This window comes from Microcaecilia unicolor, chromosome 7, assembly GCF_901765095.1.
Source record: "Microcaecilia unicolor chromosome 7, aMicUni1.1, whole genome shotgun sequence".
NCBI lineage: Eukaryota > Metazoa > Chordata > Amphibia > Gymnophiona > Siphonopidae > Microcaecilia > Microcaecilia unicolor.
Genome location: NC_044037.1, coordinates 84349493 through 84372639, shown reverse-complemented (window position 1 = coordinate 84372639; position 23147 = coordinate 84349493). Strand labels below are relative to the sequence as shown.

Sequence of the window (23147 nt, the reverse complement as noted above, 5' to 3'; positions counted from 1 at the left end):
AAATGTTTGTTATCCTGTTTCTCTCATATCCCACATCTTACAACCCTTCTTGTTGTATTGTAATCTGTTTGAGGTTTTTTTTTTTCAATAAAAATATGTTTTTAACAAATTCCTTTAAGCTCCATAGATCCAGACACCCCTACTTACTCAAGTCACAGAGAAAAGGAACCAAAAAATTGGAGGCAAGCAGATAGTCGTCTACTTCTTTCTTCAGCAGTATAGCCACCAGTGGACCCAGGTGGGCAGGGATCCACCCACTTTGGGCTCAGGCCCGCCCAGCACTAGCACACCCTTACTGTAGCTGGTGGGGATCCTCAAGCCCCACCAGCTGAAGACTTCTAATCCTCTGAAGGCACTCAGAACACCATGCTGCCAAGCTCAGCAATTGACTTTCCTGAGTCTGAGCTGACACCTAGCAGATGCTCATTTACCATGCAAGATGTGCCCTGTATGCTCAGTTTTCAAGCATGTGCAAGAAGGGAGCATGCACTAAGTGCTGGCTTGGGCTCCAGAACGCCAACTGCTGAGCTTGGCAGCATGGTGTTCTGAGCACCTTCAGAGGACTGGATGAGATCTTCAGTTGGTAGGCATGGGGATCTCCTCCAGTTTAGGTATTTACATTGTGAGTTTAGAGGAGCATGCAGGGGGGGAAGGGGAGCAGAGATAGCATTTTGTGACCCCAATTCTGCCCCTAGGCAGTGGCGTAGCTAAGGGGGCGCCAGGGGAGTGGCCGCTCCCCCAAACGGAGTTCTGCCGGCGCTGGCACCTATTTTTTTCTCAATATGTTGCATTGAAAATGTGTACCGGCACTGGCAGAAGTCCAGTCTTGTGCTGCTCTCGCTCCCCCCGCGCCATCAACCTGGCTCTGCTTCTGCCCCTAGGCCCACCCAAAATTTGTTTTCTGGCTACAACATTCTTATTTTGTGAGTGGTGGCAGTTTGCAGGTAGATATTTTTGGGGATGGAGTCAGTTTGTGGGGTACTAGGGTAATAGCAGGAGTAATTTGGGGGGCTGGGGAAATTTGTGGGATGTTGGGGCAGTTGTGGGGTTTTAATGGTGGGGCAGTTTGTAGAGTGGTGGGAGATTTGTGGGGTTTAATTCATGGGGGTGGGAGTTGTGGGATTCGTTTTTTGAGGCGGGGCAGTTTGCTAGGGTAGTTTTTGGGTTGTGACAGCAGATTGCTCGGTGGGGGTAGACTTTGGGGGTCAATGCACATGATAAGGTGGTAGGGCAATCGCAGAGGATAGTTTTGGGGGATGGGGCAATTTTCCAGGTAATGGAACAGTTTGTAGGGTTGTGAGGTGGTTACCAGGATTACTAAATGGAAGTGGAGGAAATTTTCAAGATTGTGGGGAAGTTGCTGGGGAATAAGTTTTGGATTAGGACATTATACAGGTTGGCATGGCAGTTTGAAAGGGTGGGGGAGAAGCTGCAGGTGAGGTTTTTGGGGTGAGGCAATTTGCAGAATGATTGGGCAGTCGCAAGTGGATAGTTTTTGGGGCTGGGACAGTTTGCAGGTTGGCATAGCAGTTGCAGATGGGAGTAAATATCTGAGCTGGTGGGGAACCCAAGCCCTGCCAGTTGAAAAGTTCCTGCTCCGGCAGCCCAGAATGCTCCTATGCTTGCTGGAGCCCACAGCACTCTCTATGGGCCATTACCAAGCTGGCCCTCCTCCCTCCTGCGCATGTGCAAAAACTGAGCATGTGCAGTAGGGGGATGAGCTGTCACAGCAGCGGCCCATAGAGAGCACTGATGCTGTGCTAGCTCATTATGGGATCCTGAAATCTAAGGGAGTAGCCTAATAGGATTTATAAGTCAGAAGAAGCTCCTGCTTGCTGCTGGGTCAGCTATGTTTGTGACTTAGAAGTTTTGCTACAGACATAATATGAACTGTACAATTCAAGAAATACCTCAGTAAAACATATTAATCTTGAAACACAATCAACTGGGTCCCATAGAAATAAGGGCCAACAACCAAGTTGAAGGGGATAACCTTTTTACTAGACTAACTTTATGCATCTTTGACTAGATTTCAAGAGTTATCTTCCTTCATCAGGTTCCCCAAAGGCAGTCCCAAGCTCCAAGAACCTTGGATCAACCCTTTATGTCCTATGTGTTGTATGATGACTGAGCAACTTCCCTGTGTGTCTTCTGACATAAATCCAGTAAATAGTAATGTGATTCTCTACCAGTCCCCAATGTGACAACGCCAAATCCCTTCCTACCTGTCAAACCCAGAAATTCTGATTCCCTTCCCTCCTCAAATATCCAAACCCTTACTCCATTGCTCATTCCAAACTCACAACTCCTGATATCTTCACTACTTCTAATGAAGAGACTCTGATCCTCCTCTCAACCCAAATACACAAGCATAAACTCCCATTCCCTCTCCAAATTCCACTAACACTAACACAGTAACATAGTAGATGACGGCAGAAAAGACCTGCATGGTCCATCCAGTCTGCCCAACAAGACAAACTCATTTGTGCTACTTTTTGTGTATACCTTACCTTGATTTGTAGCTGTCATTTTCAGGGCACAGACCGTATAAGTCTGCCTAGCACAATCCCCGCCTCCCAACCAGCCCCCCACCCCCCCACCACCGGCTCTGCCACCCAATCTCGGCTAAGCTTCTGAGGATCCATTCCCTTGGAACAGGATTCTGTTCTCGTATCAGAAAGGCTGCGATAATTTGAAGTTTTCTAAATAAAAGTGTGTTATCATTATTAGTTTCAGCAAAATAGAGAGAGCCAAAGTATTCAGTCCCAAATGTTTGTTATCTACAGTTTTTATTCATTTATAATATACAGATATCTGTAGAAAACTTATTAGTATCAATATCATCATATAGCATTTATTAAAAAATATACAAACTTCTGAAGCAAAACAACATTAGAAGCTATATTTCACTTTGTTTTATTAAAGTATTTCTCGATCCTGTCTGGGGAATGCACAGACCCCTTAATGTTGGCAACGTAAAAGAGAAAGTATTTTCCTTCTCTTTTTAACCATACTAAAGTCTTCTACACCCTCAGTCCTGTCTCTCAGTTGGAAAAAGGGAGACAGGGCGAGTCCAGTTCAGAGCATCCCAAGGCAATGTGCAGAAATTCCGCATCAGTCTCGTTGGGTCCCTTTCATTTGTGGGCGTTCTGAGACCTGTAATATTGTGTATGGATCACAAGCATTAGAATGCTTTGAGAAGAGATCTGATAAAAATAGGAACTGTCCCGAATCACACAGGTGACCAGGAGCCAGTTAGCACACACAGAAGAGTGTAAATGGAACGGTAAAACCACTTAGGCAAGTTACTTATTCCATTTGTACTTATTCCATTTGTGATTTAGGGGGGGGGGAGACCCTTAGTCACTATACAGTTCTATCAGGCTGAACCAGTGATGAGACTTCCAATTTTAGTAAAATTAAAATACAGCAGGACATAGAAGTCGATAAAGACAATAAGATGGGAGTTTGACTCAGCCTGCAGCAAGCTTGTAACCCAAATATATCATGCTAAGCTTCTCAGTAAAGTTTTATTGAAAGAGACCAAAATCTAGGAAGCATCTTAAAGAAGTCCAGGCCCTCCCCACACCTGCAACTATTCAGGAATTAGAACAAACAAAGGATAAACTTTTCATTTGATAATTTACAATGCAGTGTTTAAAAAATGAAATGAAGGGAGTTCAGTTCCACGAGGGCTATATAAGAGACAACAGACACACTTGGAATCTACCAAGGCATACCTGTTGCTGTTTTAAGGAATTTCTCCCTCTTTCCTGCTGTACCATTCCTCAGAGAGCTTTATGAATTTCTTCCTGTACAATTGCAAGACTTGGGAATGTTTCCCTAAGGCACAGGCAGCAGAATGGGCCATCATCATTTTTGTTCCACACAGCATCAGTAACTAGGAAGCTCGGGCCCCGAGGTGAAGGCTGATTTGTTTGGCACCCTGCCCTCTTTCAGAATCATAAAGGTGGTCCATCACCCTTGCCCACATGATAAAAGCCATGGAAGCCCTAAATCTGCAAGTTTTTCAACTATCTCTCCCCATCATGATCACGATTAAGAGCTCAGTGTTATCGCTACCCAGGCAAAGTCCAGAAAAATTCCAGGTAGCATAAAATCCCTCCAAGATTTATTGTCCCTGGTGTCATTTTTTTCTGCTTCTCGTCTGTAGTCCAGATAAGAAACTATTCAGAGACTGCTGACATCTAGCAAAAGATTTGGCACTGGGAGTTCATGGGACCAACCTTCTGGCAGGAAAGCTTTTTAACTTTAATTATCAACATCCAAAAGGGAGGAAGAGAAAAAAGTGCTGAGTAGGTGCAACAGAAAACCACAGTCCAGAGAATTCCTTGGTGCTGGTATTCCTGTGTCACATTTCTGCAAAAAGAAGAAATATATACTTATTTAAACCAAAACTTACTTATTATATAGGCTGAGAACTGCAGGGCTCAGTGGTTTTCAACCCAGTCCTCGGGGCACACCCAGCCAGTTGGGTTTTAAGGATATCCACAATGAACATGCATGAAATAGATTAGCATATAAAGGAGGCAGTGCATGCCAGTCTATTCTTATGCATATTCATTTTAGACTGAGGGAAGCAGCAGCCTAGTGGTTAGAGCAACAGTCTTGCCATCCAGACCTGCCTGGTTCAAATCCCAGTGCTGCTCCTTTTGCAAGTCACGTAACCCTCCATTGTCTCAGGTACAAACTTAGATTATGAGCCCTCCAGGGACAGAGAAATACCCAGTATGCCTGAATGAAACCCACCTTGAGCTACTACTGAAAAAGGGGGGGAGCAGAGTCTAAATAAATAGATATCCTTATGGCTGGGTATGTCCTGAGAACCCCTGCTCTACAGAGGGAACCAAATTTTCACACTTGATTAGCTCCCTTTCTTGGTTGAACTGTCAGCACTCAAGTCATTCACATATCACCCCTGCCCCTCTAACAAACCATGGAGAATTCTATAGCCTGTGTCAGTTACGCATATAAATGCTTAGAATTAGAAACTAAAAACAAAAGGAAGTGGGAATATAAACCAGGCTTATCCAAAGAACTGGAACCAGACAAAACCATATAAATATTCAAACAAACAATATTTATTAATATTTACTTAAAAAAGAGCTCATTAATATTTCTTTAAAATGAGTTCTTTTTTAAGTAAATATTAATAAATATTTTTTGTTTGAATATTTATATGGTTTTGTCTGGTTCCATTTCTTTGGATAAGCCTGGTTTATATTCCCACTTCCTTTTGTTTTTATTGTCTGCTCCGTGGGATCTACTGAGTTCTCCACATACGTGGATTCTCTTTAGAATTAGAAACTAGCACATACATACCTATAGACATGCTCAATTGTGAATATGTCAGTATACCACCTAAGTACTATTCTGCAAATACTCGCTTAACTTCCATAGGGGGTCGTATACTAAGCCGCAGTAGCGTTTTAAACTTGTGGTAGAAATCAGCTGGCAGTAAATGCCAAGACGTCCATAGGAATATAATAAGCGCCTCGATGTTTACCACCAGTTGATTTCTACCACGAGCTAAAAACGCTACTGCGGCTTAGTAAAAGACCCCCAATAGTACATATTTGCAAGAGGGGCAGGATGGGTGGAGTTCCCACTAATGTGCCTAGTTTATAGAATACTGTAAGTTACATGTATTCCTGCTGCTCATAGGCACTCAAATTTACACCAGCTCTACACCTAGCAAAAGTGTTTTGCACTTCAATACCAGGTTGTACTAGTATTCAGAACCTGGTGTCTAGGTTTATTTATAGAATAGACTTCCACCATGTACCTTCAGGACACCTAAATGGGGGCACCCGGTTATTGAACTGCCCTCTATCTGGCTAACAGAGAAGGATTCAGAGAGCTGTATTTCCTATCCAGTGTAGACATGTCCCAGATGGCTAAGGAGTTCAATCAGTTGACTAATAGTGTATAGTCCTACTTGCTAAGCAGTAGAAGCTTTACTCTTTTTGCTGTGGCCCTTTCTTATTACTATTATAGGAGACCAATCTTCAAGAAAGAGACAGAGAATGCTAAATTTAATACTTAAGGCTAATAGTTCTGGAATCTTTTTGGTTTTTCTCCTTTGGCAGTTTTTTGACAGCGTTTCCAATGTTCATCGAACTTAGGTATTCATCCCACTTATATGCATTGAAAGCATATATTTTACCACCAGGATTGTATTTGCAGCGCGTCATTTTTTCACAACCAAACCCTTGAAACCCTGTTAGTGGAAAGTTTGCTACCACTTTAAGAGAACTCTTCAAACTTATGTGACCCCTGATGCAGGCGAACAGTCGCCGAAACATGGCCCATGTCAGGTTCTTCTAATAAAGAATTGGGTGTTTTCCCATTGTCCTACTCCTGAAGATCTCTCTGTGCTTTTTGCTTTGCTCTGCTCGATTGGTGTGCTTTGGAACCTGTCTTTTTCTTACGTTTTTGGGCTATTGCTATTACTGACACTCAAACTTGCTGCTCACATGAAAGAAAATTTGCACACACCAGGCCACTCCTTAGAGGAAACATTGGTTATGGTCATGATTTATTAGACTTGATAAACATCTTTACAATTTTAAGTGTGCGTGCACGCTTGCACGGTCAGGAAAGAGTGTACATTATGTGCAAGTGTATACAGATGATGTGCAATTTTTTTTCCCGATACGGAAGTGGGGAGAAAGTTTAAATTTGCAGTTGAGTAGATATATGGTAGGAGTGAAACAGTGGATGGAAGAGAATGGTTTCGTTTTAAATATAGAGAAAACAGAGGTAATGATTATGGGACAGGAAGAACTGAAAGAGTGGCCTGAGACAGTTTGCTTGGGATGACAAATAAATGTTTTGGTTAAGAAAGAGATGAAATTGTTGGGGGTGATGCTGGATCATAGGCTTACGATGAAATCCCAGGTTGCTAATGTTGTTCAGACAGCCTCTAGACAATTACATATGATTTTTAGATTAAAATCTATGCTTACCTTCTATGATTACCGTTGTGTGGTTCAAAGTATGATTTTGATGTGACTGGACTATTGCAATGCCTTGTACATTGGTATGGCTGCTTCAGGAGTTAAGGCACTGCACATAGTGCAGAATGCTACTCTGAGAACAATTGTGGGATTATCTATGTGACACCTGCTCTTAAGCAACTATACTGGCTTCCAGTTGCAGAAAGGATTCATTTTAAGGTGCTGACAATTGTTCATTAGGCGTTGTTTGCTTCTGCTCCGTTTTATCTGAAGCAAGCACTGCAGGTGTACCATCCCAGACGTATGTTAAGATCAGAATCTACTGTGCGTATTTCTGTTGATGCAGTAATGCAATTGTGACTTGCTGATACAAGAGCTTCGACTTTTGTGTCAGCTGGAATTTCCTTGTGGAATTAACTATATGCGATGCTCTGACCTTAAGCAGTTAAAAAAACTTTTCAAAACAAAACTGTGTGTTTCTGCATATTGGTAATTATACATGAGTCTGCTGTTTGATGCTGAGTAATGTTTTTTTCTTTATTTGTGGTTGATTATGAATGTTTTTTTTATGGAAACCATCTAGTTATAGGTGGCATATAAGTTTTTAAAATAAATAAATAAATAGTGTGTACTGTTTAAGAAAAGTATACAATATTCCCTGAATTCTATATATAGCGCCCAAACTTGGGTGCCGATATTTGGGCACCGTTCCAAGATGTGCCCAACTAAATTGGCTAACAAGCCCATTAGTGCAAATAATTGGGTGCTAATTGGCACTAATTTTCACCAATTTGGATTTGCGTACATATCTTGCTAGGCGCTATTCTAGAACAATGTTTGCCTAAATCCCATAGTATGCAATCCAGGTTAGGGGAATTCCCAGAAGTTGTGAGCAGTATTATAGCATATCAGGGATGTGCACCAAAATTGAGCGCCAAGAATTACACCTGGTTTCAGCAGGCAAAAGTCCTGCTGCCCAAATTTGAGCACCAAAATCTTTGAGTGCTCATTATAGAATAGCAATGAGCACCGTCTTTTTTTTCGGCACTGATTTTTGAGTGCCATTTACTGAAGCTAGTCCTATGTACACATAGAGGGGCATAATCGAACGGGGCACCGAAGTTTTCCTGAGGGCATCCTCGCAGGACGTCCCGGCGAAGGGGCAGGGAAACCCATATTATCGAAACAAGATGGGTGTCCATCTTTCATTTTGATAATACGGTCAGGGACGCCCAAATCTCAACATTTAGGTCGACCTTAGAGATGGTCATCCCCAGTTTTCGGCCATAATGGAAACCGAGGATGCTCATCTCAGAAACAACCAAATCCAAGCCATTTGGTCGTGGGAGGAGGCAGCATTCGTAGTGTACTGGTCCCCCTCACGTGCCAGGACACCAACCGGGCACCCTAGGGGGCACTGCAGTGGACTTCACAAATTGCTCCCAGGTGCATAGCTCCCTTACCTTGGGTGCTGATCCCCCCCAAAAAACCCAAAACCCACTCCCCATAACTGTACACCACTACCATAGCCCTAAGGGGTGAAGGGGGCACCTACATATGGGTACAGTGGATTTTGTGTGGGTTTTGGAGGGCTCCCATTTACCACCACAAGTGTAACAGGTAGGGGGGGGGATGGGCCCGGGTCCGCCTACCTGAAGTGCACTGCAGTACCCACTAAAACTGCTCCATGGACCTGCATACTGCTGTCAGGGAGCTGAGTATGACATTTGAGGCTAGCATAGAGGCTGGCAAAAAATATTTTTTAATTTTTTTTAGGGTGGGAGGGAGTTAGTGACCACTGGGGGAATAAGGGGAGGTCATCCCCGATGCCCTCCGGTGGTCATCTGGTCAGTTTGGGCACCTTTTTGAGGCTTGGTCGCAAGAAAAAATGGACCAAGTAAAGTCGGCCAAGTGTTCGTTGGGGATGCCCTTCTTTTTTCCATTATTGGCCGAGGACGCACATGTGTTAAGCACGCCCCAGTCCTGCCTTTGCTATGCTTCCGACACGCCCCCGGGAACTTTGGTCGTCCCCGCGACAGAAAGCAGTTGAGGGCGCCCAAAATCGGCTTTCGATTATGCCGATTTGGGCGACCCTGGGAGAAGGACGCCCATCTCCCGATTTGTGTCGAAAGATGGACGTCCTTATCTTTCGAAAATAAGCCTGCTAATGGTGTACACTACCAGGAAAGAGTGCATGCTATTATCGGTGGATGATACTTGTTTCAAATGACAGCTCGTCCCTAGTAGTTATGACAGAGAAATTCACATCATCATAATTCACATAACAATCATAAGAGAATGGAAGCAAAACAAACTTAGGGGTCCTTTTATTAAACAGCAGTAGGGCGAATAAATGGGTAGCGCATGCCAAATCGGCACTACTGAAGTTGGCGCATGCTGGTTAACGCAATAGAATATAATTTTCTATTTTCTACTGTGGGGGCATTCATGGTGGTAAACGGCAGCATGCACTCATGAGAGTGCTGCATGATAACCGCGTGAGTAGCGCGTGAGCCCTTACTGCTAGGTCAACAGCTAACAGTAAGGACTGAGGCAGTAAATAACCACAAGCTACCTTTAATTTTAGCGCACAGCTATTTACTGCCCCATTGAAAAATACCTTTTTTCCCAGCCATGCACACGCCCACACTACCGCAGGCCACTTTTTACCACGGCTTAATAAAAGGACCTCTTAGTGATGCTCACACGGCAACTCCAGTAATTGGGAAATAAGGCCAGACTTCTATGGTCTGTGCCCCAAGTATGACTAGACAGATCAGGATGGGTTGGCATGGGACTTCGATGACAACTCAAGTAGTTGGGGAACAAGGCCAATGCTCAGCAAACTTGTAGGGTCTATGCCCTGACTACAGCTATACAGATCCGAATGGGCTAGACTGGGCTTCAACAGCAACTCCAGCAATTGAGAAATAAGACCAGTGCTAGGCAGATAGATTATATGATCGGTGCCTAGATAATGGCAAGGACAGATCAAGATCAAGTAGGCCATGAGTTTATCTTATTGGGTGGACTGGATGGATCATGCAGGTCTTTATCTGCCATCATCTACTATGTTGTTGTGTTATAATCATGTGAAAATTCCAGTACCAGAAAAGAAAACTCTCCTTGTTTGTTTGTTTTTTTTTAATATGCACAAGTGCTATTCTAAAGTGCTGATTCCCTATTATCAATAATAAAAAGGGAAGCATATTCTTTTGCTTTGCTCTCTTATTTCTCAAAAGCTAAGACAGCTGCTTAGCAAACATACTACAGCAAATTTTATTTCCCTTTAGGTTGATCTGTCACGCTTATATGTTGGCAAGGGGAAATGGTTGCAGGAAGATGCCTGAAATGGGGTTTCCTGTTTGTGATGCTATAGCCAGAGATCTGAGATGCTGTCAGCTGCCTTGTTCTGATAAAGCACAGGGCTTTAGGCTTTGAAGGGCAAAGCAGGATGAGAGAGAGACAGAAAGAGAGAGAGAGAGAGAGAATGAATATGAATAGAATCCAGGTGAGGTGGTGAAAGAGAGAGAGGGTGGATGCAAAATCTCAGGGGGGGTAGTAAAGAAGTCCTTAGTTTCTGCCCTGGTCCTCTGCATGTCTAAACACTAGCCTTGTGAAGCAAATAAGCCTATAATTTAAGTGTACATCACACCCCTAAGGGATCAATGTTCAATTTGTTCCTGGTAAAATGGAGTTTATCACATAAAAAATACTATAACAAATTAGGGAACGTTTACATGCAAACAGAAATCAAAAATTGAAAAGAACATGTCTAATCTACTTTCTACATTGCTTGTCCTCACTGCTGTAAGAACAGTAGCATACATCAGAGAAGAACAACCTCGTAACAAATAACTCATGCCTACTTTTTACTAATGTGAAACCTCAGTATTCACTCTATCTTTGCGAGGACAGCAAACCTTGACAGCTCAGAATGCACCAAGAAGAGCAACCTAGCACAGAGTGACTAAGGGAACAGAGAAAGGGATGCTCATCTCTCTCCCACAAAAAAAGTTATGCTCAACTTTCCACAGTTACAGAGAAAGGGCATATTGCAAACTGAATTACAACACATGCAAGCAGTCAAGAGAGTTTGTGTTTTAGTGTTATATATGGCAGACAAAATACCCCAGAAGATATATATATGGTGCCAAGAATGTGCACTGAAATTTGCACACAGATTGAAGATGCACGCATAAATTAATTAGCTAATGAGCCTTTAACTTGCAATTATTGTACTTAATTGGCAATAAATGGAATTTGCGCGCACATCTTCCTGCATGCTATTCCATAATACCAAGTGCTCAAATCCAATTAGAACGCAACTCAAAATTGCCAGCATGCCTACGTAAAAGACCCCCCCCCCCCAAATGACTTCCCATTAACACCAATGATTGATTGTTAACAGCTCATTAACTAATCAGTTTGCGCATAGATCTCGGATCCACGCCCAGATTTTGGTGACCTATATAGAATCCATGGGGTATTCTGGGATCAGATAGATTGTTTGTGCAATACTACCATACCTGCAGAGACATCATGCTATGGTCGAGGTCTTAATAAAAAGGACAGGCATACTTTTACAAAGGGTATGTAGTGAACATGTGGCTGTGTGGGGTATGGGAAATCAAGGGGGTCCATGCCTTCCACAAAAACACCAAAGGTCAACACACAAGGGTGGAAGCGAACAAATTCCAAGAAACCAGCCCAAACAAGGAGTAAGAGCATCAAAGTAAGTTTAGCTGGTTTCTTGGAATTTGTTCGCTGTGTGGGGTATGACAGAATGAATGTGTAAGAAAGATGAAGAATGAAGTTATGAATGAAGGGAAAAGCAGGCTGAGGTGGGAATAAAAAGGTATACAAACTGTAAAAAAAAAAAAATTCTTATCAGAGTAGGCCAAAGATTAGCATCAGTTGAGAAAAGAACCACTAGCGTATTAAAAGTGGCTTTTACAAGAGGAAATGTTGATTCGTGCTTATAAATAGGGGAAGAGCATTAAAGGTACAGTTATCAATGTGGTCTACCATTAGGATGTATCATTTTACCACTAACTTGTGCAATTTTAGCACAGGCCCCATTTTATGCAGTGAGACCTGTTGGGGGTTAACAGTAAAATAATACATCATAACAGTAATCCATATTGATAACTCCACCCCTAAAACTTGCTGTGGTATTAGTAAAAGACAAGAATGTAATCCATTTCTCTTTCCTCTTTTCTGCAAGGCCTTGGGAGCGATCCAACCTGGACTTATCCCAGGCCGAAGTGCAAATGAATGCTCTGTCTCTGAGTGCATCCACAAAAGAATATAACAGTGTATATATATTTGGGTGAATAAATACGCTTTTGGGTACAGTGCAGGCGTGGATTGTGGTATCTGTGGTGGTTTCTTTTCTCTGCAAGCTCTAAATATCTATTTTCAGCTCATGATGAATATATTATTTTCTTGCTAAACATTCTTTCAAGTCCATCTGATAAATCACTAGCTATGGCAGATGTACATAAAACTACTACTACTAATACTACTTCATTTCATCTACAGTTTCCATGTAAATATATTGTGAGACATCAAGCAGTGAAATATGTTTTTTGGGAACCTTCCCATTTGCATCCTTTCTGGCTACCAGGGTACTTTCTGGTATGACCTTGGTCACTTACAACCAGATTCTATATTTCATGCCTAGAGATCTGCGCCAAACTTTCTATAACAACATAAGTAACTTAATTGAATGAGATAGGCCCGGGGTAGGGCCACTGCTGCCACCCCCCCCCCCCCCACCAGTACCACCATATAACCCTACCACAAAAATTGGAGGGCCCGGAGCCCAAAGTGGGAGGGGCACATTTTGCCCCACCTCCCTGCTGCAACTCCACATACCTTGGCTGGTAGGGGTCCCCAAACCCCGCAAGCAGCAGGGCCGCCGAGAGGGGGGGACAGGGGGGACAAAAGTCCCCAGGCCCGGGCCTCCGGAGGGGGCCCGGCGCCACCGCAGTCAGGCCCGCCCGCCATCGCTCCCGAACTAACTAATCTTAAACGCCTCCTTCCTTTCCTTTCACCACCTTCGCGGCAAGCAGCAGCAGGGCAGGCCACTCCTTCCTTCCGTGTCCCACCCTCGCCTGATGTAACGTCCGCGAGGGCGGAGCACGGAAGGAAGGAGAGGTCTGCCCTGCTGTTGCTTGCCGCGAAGGTGGTGAAAGGAAAGGAAGGAGGCGTTTAAGGTTAATTCAGGGCCCGGTAGCGGGTGGAGGGGGGGGCCCGGCGACCTCGGGTGGGGGGGGGCCCGGCAGTGACGACGATGACCTCGGGTGGGGTGGGGCCCGGGGGCGGCCTTGTCCCGGGCCCGGCTCTGGCTCTCGGTAGCCCTGACAAGCAGAAGCCTTCCTCCAGCACTGTTCTCCACCACATTGCCTGCCCTGCATTGCTGGAGGAAGTCTTCTGCTGGCGGGTCTTGGGGACCCCCAGCAGCCAAACCAGAGGCCCCAAAGCCCTGTGTCTGCTCCTCCCCAGCCTCTAAGGGGGGCCCAGCGCCGGAGTTTTCTCTCTCCTGCTCCTATCAGGACGCAATCACCTGGGTCCCAACAGGAGCAGGAGAGAGATAGACCCCAGCGCCAGGCCCCCCTTGGAGGCCGGGCCCAGGGGAATCTTGCCCCCCCCCCTCAGTAGCCCTGGTTGACAGCATCATCCCAGCAAGGACAGCAGAGGCTTTCATTCAAGTAAAGTAGACCAAATGAAAATCTGCCAGAACTGTATGGCAACCACTGTGTATTGGGACCCAAGTTTCTGATTTTCAAATATCACATCAGTCAAGAGATCTCGCACTTACCTTCTAGTACTTTATCCAGATCCATGATGAAATTTTCCAGCTCTTGTGTGTCACCAAGTTTTGCTTTAAAGAACAAGAGAGAAAAGTCACAAACATGGTATGTGCAAGTCCACGTAGACCTGGTTTTTCCTTCTTTTGCCTTTCTCAATAGTATAAGAACAGAGAACAGACACTAAGTTTTTTGAGAGAGATGAGCACCCTATGTCTCAGGGTCTTCCACCTAACTCAGATTAACACTGGTGGGCTAAATTTTATCCTGTGGTATTTGTAGATTTATAGTCCAGCTTTTCTTAGAATAATTGGAATGAATTATGGTTTCATGAGGTTTGCTCCTCCTTTTTGCTTGTCTTGCTTTGTTTGTTGGAGGGAGGTCCCCTATGGCTTTTGAACAGTGGGATAACGTCCTCAGTATTAGCGAAGAACGTTTACAGAGATTGCTACAAGAACCTCCAGTCTTCACTTATGAAGACAGCACAGAAGAGGGTCATCTTTCAGCTGTTACCAGTAAAGACTGTTTGATATCCTCCTTGGTTCTACCTCACTTTTTTGTTTCGTCTTTCAAAGAACAACACCAAAACTGGGTCAACCTGTCAGGGGCTCAGTCAGATGGCACCTTTGGTTCTTTTTATTATGTTCTCCCCTATCACCGCAAGGCTACTGCTGTACCCATTCATGCTGCTAATTCTCACCGTAAGATCCATTATAATCATTTGGTTAATATGAATCTTTTCTAAGATTTAGGATATGAATCTCTATCTTGGGTATCATGGCAACAGAAGGAGAGAAAATCTTCCAAACCATTTGAGAAAATGAAAAGACTGCAACAAACCTAGAGGCCCTTTTACAAAGCTGTGCAGTCTTCAAAAGAGCTTTTTTCTATTTGTTGCATTTCTGACCATGCACTGTTAGCATTAGTATGCAGCCACTTAAACAAATTAATGCAGGAGCAGTGGCGTAGTTACATAGGGCCACAGGGGCCTGGCCCCTCCCAAATTTCCTCTGGGCCCCTGGTTTTGTTGGCAGGGGTCCTCAATCCCCACCAGCTGAAGACTTGTTCAGCGCCGGTCTCCAGTGCTGCCGCATTGCCTGCCCTGCTCTCTCTTCCCTCTCACATCCTGCACACTTCTTTTAGTGAAATTGAGCATGCTCAGTTTCACTTAAAGAAGCATGCAGGACATGAGGAGGAAGAGAAAGCAGGGCAGGCAAAGCGACGGTGCTGGAGACCGGTGCTGGAGAAGGCTTCAGCTGGCGGGAATTGGGGACTCCCGCCAGCCAAGGTATTTGCTGCAGCAGTGGGGTAGGAAGCATCAAGGCAGCGGGGGGGGGGGGGGGGGGGGGAGGCGGCAGGGCGGCAGACCAAAATGTGCCCCCTACCTCAGGCTCGGGTTCTAGCCCCCTCTCACCGCAAGGTCTGGCTATGCCCCAGCGCAGGAGCACTAACTGCCTCAAAATTAGGAGATGCTAAAGGCTCCTGTGTTATAGACATGCTAAAAAGTTAACACAGCGATAATGTCAGCATGCTAGCTGATTACAGCATCCACACCCATTCTCTGCTCAACATGTTCCCTCCTAAAAAATAAAAAAATATCACGCGCTTAGCATGCGCACACTGCAAAATTAACATAGAATGCTTTATTCTATCCTGCACTGGTGTTAAGTTAGCACCTAATGCAGCTTAGTGAAATGGCCCCTAAGTGCATTCTGTCAGGAGAAGATTAAAGGCTTAGGTGTCCTTTTACAAAGCGTCAGTAAGCCCAATGCGGGCTTACCGCATGCTATCCCGGAACTACCGCTAGCCCAATGCGGCCGCTGGCGGTAGTTCTGGCTTGAGCATGCGCCATTTCTGGCATACCAGAAAACATTTTTTAATTTAATTGCATGGTGCTAACCCGGCAGTAATCTACTTCCGGGTTACCGAGGGAGCCCTTACCGCCACTCCCCGCTGCTTGTTTCTGGCTCTGAGCAGCAGGGTGCTGTGGCAGTTTATTTATTTGGCTGATGGGGCTCAACATCTCCTCCAGCAAAGTAAAAGGGAGTTCAGAAGAGGGCCCGAGCCCAAATTTTGGGAGCCGGTTGTTAAAGTAGCCATAAGGGGGCTTGCTTTAACAACTTAACAAACGGCTCTCACAAGCCGGTACAAGCCGACTCCAGAACACCACTGATTATACAGCAGTGGTTGGCCTGCATGGTGTGTAGGCTGGGGACTTAGGCATCTGCTGTTAGTGGTTATTGAAATGGCCAGTGACGCTGACTCACCTCTGGGAATGGAGAATGTAACTGATGTGTTGAGGTTCTCCTCACTGGTGTTTAAGCTGCTTCCAGGAGATGTGCTGGCACCTGTGGGCAGAATGCACCAAAGTCTGAGAATCATAATAAATATCTTTGTCCTACCCAAGTAAACTCAGAATTCAGCCATTTTCAAAGAGCTCTTGGTAAAAGATACCCAACAATGACATTACCCAGCTGTTGTCATCCATTGCTCTTCCACCAGTGCCCTTAAAGTAACCTTGTATATTGAGTAATGTGGGTACCAGTTTGTTAAAATATCAAAATGTGGCATCCTTATAATTATGAGGGAAGCAGAACTGAAGGTGGGAGAGGTAGGGATTAGTCTAGTCAGCAGAATCATGAGGTCTCTGTTATTCGGTAGGTCAGGGGTGCACCCCAGTCAAGCTTTTAGGATTTCCAAAATGAATACGATGAGATCTATTTCATACAATGCAAGCAAATAAATAAATATCATGCATATTCATTGTCAAAATCCTGAAAACTCAACTGAGCTGTGACCCTTTAGGATTTTGTGCACCTATGACTGGGGTTAATAGTAACCTCAGACATGCAATACAAAATTTGGTAGCTTGGCCTGAGCTGTCTGGCCTCTGTTATGCACAGGAATAATCCCTTAGGAGTTCCTAAGGTAGTCTGCAGTCTGGTTTGCCTGCTTGTCTCTGTCCTTTTCATTAGTTACCACTCAAGTATGGCACATACAGAACAAAATTTAAGGATGTCTGTGGAATCTGCAATTTTGCTTGTACTAGAAATTACTTATAAATCTTGCTCTCAATTAGAGATGATATGGTCTATTACCCTACTCATGCCTGTTCCAGAGTGTATTGCCAGTATTGAAGATCTCTATAATAGAGGTTCTCAGCTGAGTGCTCAGGACAAACCAAGCCAGTCAGGTATTCAGGATAACTACAATGAGTATGTATGAGATAGATGTGCATGCTACTCTGTCTCATGCATATTCATTTTGCATATCATGAAAACCCAACTGGCTGAGTATGTCCTGAGGACTGGGTTGAGAATCTCTGTTCTAGAGCAGTTGTTTTCCAACCTGTCCTGGGGGGTCACCAGCCAGTTAGGTTTTCAGGATATCCCCAGTGAATATGTATGAGAGGGATTTGCATATAATGGAGGCGACAGGCATGCAAATCTGTCTCGTGCATATTTATTAGGGATATCCTGAAAACCGAACTGGCTGGTGGTCCCCCAGGACAGGTTTGAGAACCACTGCTTTAGAGGGACAAGGGGTTGACATCTAGGCAAGAGAGGCATAAGGAATGTTTTCCAGGTGTTGCCTGGTGAGACTTGGAGCATGGAGAACTAAATCAGGTTGTCTCGTGAAGGAACTGGACTTTATATGTTAAAACTCCCTCTATTCTTGAACTGCGTTACTTCTATTCTCAGATGTACTACTTATAGCGAAGTAGTACATCTGAGAATAAGGTAATTCACCTTTGGAAGAACCTATGTTAAGTGTTAAAAAGAACTGGATTAAGTTAATATACCTAGTGATAGACTAACACTGTGGTAGTAGAATCCAAATGAGTATGAGCAGGTGGTACTATCAATTTAATCACTAAATGAAACATTAATTCTTGCTAGTCCAGAGGTTCTCAATTCAGTCCTTGAGACACACTCGGTCAGCTGGGTTTTCAGGATATCCACAATGAATATGCATGAGATAGTGCATCTGTCTCATGTATATTCATTATGGCTATCCTGAAAACCCAACTGGCTGGGTGCATCCCAAGGATTGAATTGAGAACACCCTGGACTAATAGCAGTTGATGTTTCCATTTAGTAATTAAATTGAGAGTAACACCAGCTCATACTCACTTGGATGCTGCTACCACCATTGTGGTTGGGAGGCGGGGCTGGTGGTTGGGAGGCGGGGATAGTGCTGGGCAGACTTATACGGTCTGTGCCCTGAAGAACACAGGTACAAATCAAAGTAGGGTATACACAAAAAGTAGCACATATGAGTTATCTTGTTGGGCAGACTGGATGGACCGTGCAGGTCTTTTTCTGCCGTCATCTACTATGTTTCTATGTTACTAGGTATCATTTGTCAAATTACTATCCTGAACTGTTTGTTGCGTGAAGCATTCCTTGTGAAAATACTTCACTGTTAGTGTTTTGATTTGCATGGAAAGTGGCAAGTACAATGTGTCCACTGGTAGGACCCTGGAGCTTCTGCTCTACCCCTTCATGGAAAGAACCCCAAAGAGCCCCATCTCAAGACAGCCAACAGCTACCAGGCTACACCTAATCAATACCAAGCTAGACTAAGGCTGTCAACCAGATTCGCAGGACAGGGTTTTTCCAGTCCTGGGTTTACCCCATTGCATGCAGGGAGTTGTAGTTCTGATTTCCCCATTGCAGTCCCTAAGAAAAGTCCCAGCATGCACTGGGGTAAACCCAGGAATGGATCAACCCTGTCCTGCGAATCTAGATCCAGTTGGCAGCCTTAAGCTAGACTCCACTAAGCAGGCAGCCTTTTCTTTTGGAATGTTCTACCCAGGCTGAAACCAAATTTCAAAAGATTCAAGAAGGGATTGAAGACATATTTGTTTTCTGTAGCATTTTCCAGGTGATTGACTTGGAGTGGTCTGATCTGATCCAGATGGGTGATAACTGCTGCTGTGATGCCCTGTCCCCTTTTCGCCCTTTGTCCTCTGAGCCATTCTAATTTTTTCATTGTGTCATTTTGATTTGTTTTATTCAAGAGGGAGTGGTACAGCAAGCCCCTAAATAAACATAAACATAATAAAGTCAGCTGGCTGAGGACAGAAAGAACACATCCTGGGCTCAGTCAGTGCAGTAACCTGAGCACGTACAAAGCATCCTTGGCCACAAGGCAGAAAATTAATTGCAGGTCTCATCTTTGATTATTATATGACATATAGTTAATTATGCAAATTGCTATTGTAACGATGCTATATTGTCTTTGCTTTATTAATTTGGACATAATTATTAAGTTATATTGCAACTTACCTACAGTGTTTGACAGCAAGTGAGAAATGAAATTAATAAATCTTGATCACTGACATGAAAGGAACATCTTGTTAAGCAACATACAGAAGGCAAAGCCGTAGTGAATGGCTAAGCCTCTGCCAAACAGTTCCAATTATACAGTGTTAACAAGGCAAGAACCAGATTCAGTATCCTAAATTGCTTTAGGAGGAAGTAAGTTGAGGCAATTTATAACCACTGGCTGCAGCTGGAAAAAGTCATTTATCAGCACACATACCCATGTTGGAATTTGCTGACCAGTGAAAGTTATTTCAAGAACACCGCACTCTAATGAAAAATCCAGTTTTCAGTATCATCAGATGCCTTGTCTTCTGCAGAGTAAGGGAGCCAAAGGAGGAACCTCTTCCAAGCAGGAAAGAATGAGTACTCTTCTATGTAAAATATCAGCTGTGGCCAGCTATGAGTCATACACAGCCCTAGCATTGCTTGTTCTGACTCTGCATAAAGCTGATTGGCACAAGGATTTCAGTATTTGCATGAACCCCCTAATCCAGTGATTCCCAAACCTGTCATGAGGGAACCTCAGCCATTCAGGCTTTCAAGATATCCAGAGACAAAGACAATGTGGCAGAAATAGTCGCAGTTGTATTTGATGACTGCAGCCTGCTAGAAAAGAACTTTCAAGTGCATCTTGATATGTTGCCAGTAAGGCTGCATGTTAATCGCGATTAACAAGTTAATTATTAATCGCAATTTTAAAATTTAATTGTGATTCATAATTAACTGCCGTTCCTCCCTCCTGCATACATGCATGCATGGTCGGTCCAGAATCTCTCCCTCCCCTCCCGGACCACTGGCCTGCATCACGCCTTTCCATCTAACTTGTCCTGCCCCCTTCTGACACAGCTTCCTGTTTTCAGAAATTGGGCAGGACAGGTTAGAAGGAAGGTGCAATGCAGGCTGAGGCATCGTTTCAGTACAGCTGCCACTGCAGGGAGAAGACTTACTGAAAACACACACAAAAAAATGTAAACCAGGAGGGGAGAGAGAGCCGCCAGTGGTCCGGGAGAGGAGAGAGAGATGCTGGACCAACCATGCGGGAGGGCAGGCGGGGGAGAGCATCGAGAGAGAACCACAAGAGAGGGGGGAGGGGAGGAATGGCACATTTGAGAGAGAGACCGAGAGAGAATGGGTGAAGGCACAGCGGGGCACATGAGAAAGAGAATGGGAGAAGGCACAAGGGGCCATGGGAGAAACTTGGTGGGATGCCTCCAGCCACCAATACTTGCACTCTCCAAGCATGCTCAGTTCATCCATGAACTGAGCATGCTTGGGGAGTGCCGGCATCAGTGGCTGGAGGTACCCCGCTGACTTCCTTGCTCCTGAGGCAGCACAAGGAGGAAGGTGGCCACTTTGGCAGGGCTTCGGCATTCCCACCAGCAAAGGTATGATATCTAATGTGTGGAGGGGAGGGAGAGGAAATGCGTGCCCTCCCCCCCCCCTCCCCAATGGACTGGTAGTTATGCCCTGCCTTTAATCACACAATTAATTGAGATTAAAAATTTTAATTGAACTGCTGCCCTAGTTACCAGTACACATTACACCCTATGAACTCCAGAAGGAAACATTCTTTGGAATGATGAAAGTATTAAGCATATCAGTAGCAGTATATTTGTGGGACTGAGATCATACCCAATGTACTCTGTCTTATGAGGTTTATTCCTGTCATGGGGTGCAAAACTTTCTCCCAGCTATGATGGGTGACCCAAAGAACGCTATCTATTCTACAAGGAGTAGAAATCAAAGTCCCTCCCACTTCTGCCACCTACCCTGATGATTTCATATTGTAGTTTATGGTTTACCTCACCATGAGCTTTCAAGGAAAGTCAGGGGAAGTTTGAAACTGATTGACTGATGAAACCACATAACTGAAGGGAGACACAGCAGAGATCCTTTAACTTACACTTATGAAGAGGCTTCTACAAATATTATCTTCAATCTGTTGACATTGCAAAATCAGATGATGATAGACACCTTCTCAAAAGGGTCCCAGAGGCACTAGGGGACAAAGTGACTTGCCCAAGATCACACAGAAATTCAGTGTGAAAGACATTGCAGGCTTCTCCTGAAGCAAAGACCCGTATGCTAACTAGTCCTGCCCACTAAAGCTCTAAGATAAAGTAGAGTGGTTGCCACGTTAGTCCACTTTATTATCACTAAAACTCTAGATACTGATCAAGGAAAGCGGGATGGGTTCTTTCAAGAGATGGAAGAGAGATCCAGATTTAACACAAACCAATTTGCCAACCCCAAGTACATGCACTCTGGCCAGAGTCATGCAATATTTGCCCAAAACGATTTATACTTTGTAGTCATTTCAAGAGAGGATCTCCAGTGCTGCTACTACCTAGCTGAGTCATACTGAAGACCATTCAATTCCATTCTAGAATGCATAGAGTTAGGAAAACTTCCAGAATGTGGTGTAATAGAGATTAAGGATTGAACCAACTTGAGAAGACAACTAGTCTAATTCAAGTTCTTTCAGGTTCTAAGACTAACCACAACTTTGCAGTGTCTCTTTTTACTAATAAGAAATTAGGTATTTATTTTTATTTATTAAAATTTGCACTCCATCTTTCTGTAAGTACCCAAAGCGGATTAAAAGGATCACATAAATTCAATACCTACATAAAACAGATAGTATACCAAAAGTGAGTGTGCCACTGGAGAGGATGGGAAGGGGAGCAGACAAAGGCAAGTGTGCCATTGGTAAGGGTGGGGGAGGCTGGAGGTTGATGAGGGAAATAGGAGGAAATTTGGGGCCTTAGGATGTGGAAATTCTATACAAAAATACTACAAATTTACAGCACAGAATTTTTGAAACTTTTGCGTAGAATTCCCCCAGGAGTAACCTAACGCCCTACAAACTACCCCACCTCTAAAAACTACCCCTGCTAATGCCCCACCACCCAACAAATTGCCGCACTCCCAAAACTTATCACCCACGAGTACTCCTACATGGTCCTAACCATCTATCTCCCTCAAACTTGCTGCCTCACCGGTGATCCCCAACCCTCACTACCTCCCCCCCTAGACACAACATATGCCTAGCACACACAACACAGAACAGAGATATTTACACACATACATTACAGTCCCACAGTTGCACATACAGGGAATGTTAAAATTTCTCTATTCTTTTATTTTCTTTTCTTTATTAATTCTATTGTAAAATCTACTTCAAGAATCACGCAGTTTATTGGTTGCTATGTGTATTGCCAAGTAACATCTGTTACTGTGTGCAGGGCCAATTGAAACTATTGGCAAACTTTGCCTGCACTTTGTGTCTACATGTTTGGGGGTGGGGGGGGTAGCTGTGAGATGTGCTCAGGACTCAGGCGGAGGATTGCCAGCAGCTATCTGCATTTTTTCAGGACACAGCAGAATTTTGCATTAATCTCCAGAAGGCAGAGGGATGGGTAATATGTCTGCGTTTAAAACCTCTACCTGTAGTTCGATTCCCCCCCCCCCCCCCCATGTGAATAAGACTACCCCAAGGAGGTTTTATGACAGGAGACTGCAGTGGCGTTCCTAGCCTGTTCACCACCCGGGGCAGGTCGCTACTGTGTCATCCCCCAAAGTGCATCACACACACCCCCAGAGCGTCACTCCCCCCCCAAAGCGCACCCCCCCCCCCCCCCAGCAAATCACCAGACCTTTCCTCCCAGCAAAGCGGTGTGCGGAGCAGGCGCACAGCTGTCAGCTCTGCCAGTCCCCTACCCCAGAACAGGAAGTAAAGTTAGGGGGGCAGGGCACCGACAGAGCCGACAGCCACGAGCCTGCTCTGTATACTCCCTTGCTGCCTGCACCCGGGGCAGACTGCCCCCACCGCCCTACCCTTGGTACGCTACTGGGAGATGGCATGACTTCAATAAGTTGAAGCCGTCACCCCTGTGCAACCGCTATATTGTGTGACCCCAAACATTCGCAGATGCTATTGAAAACAACAGTAAACTTGTGAGGTTTATGACTGCCTTTGTGTGTGTGTGTTTTTTTTAATTTGACAGCCTTTTTATTTATTT

The 23147-nt window shown here is 44.5% G+C and overlaps 1 protein-coding gene across 1 annotated transcript in view; it reads right to left on the bottom strand.

Moving 5' to 3' along the window:
* Positions 1-4137: 4137 nt before the first annotated feature.
* The window catches only part of LOC115474614 (regulator of cell cycle RGCC-like), a 32492-nt gene continuing 13482 nt past the window's right edge, over positions 4138-23147 (bottom strand). The window contains exons 3-5 of the mRNA XM_030210159.1: positions 16063-16143; positions 13807-13869; positions 4138-4380 (exon numbers count right to left, since the gene is read on the bottom strand). Of these exons, the coding sequence (XP_030066019.1) occupies positions 4373-4380; positions 13807-13869; positions 16063-16143 (152 nt within the window). The 3' untranslated portion in view covers positions 4138-4372. The remainder of the gene's footprint in view (positions 4381-13806; positions 13870-16062; positions 16144-23147) is intronic.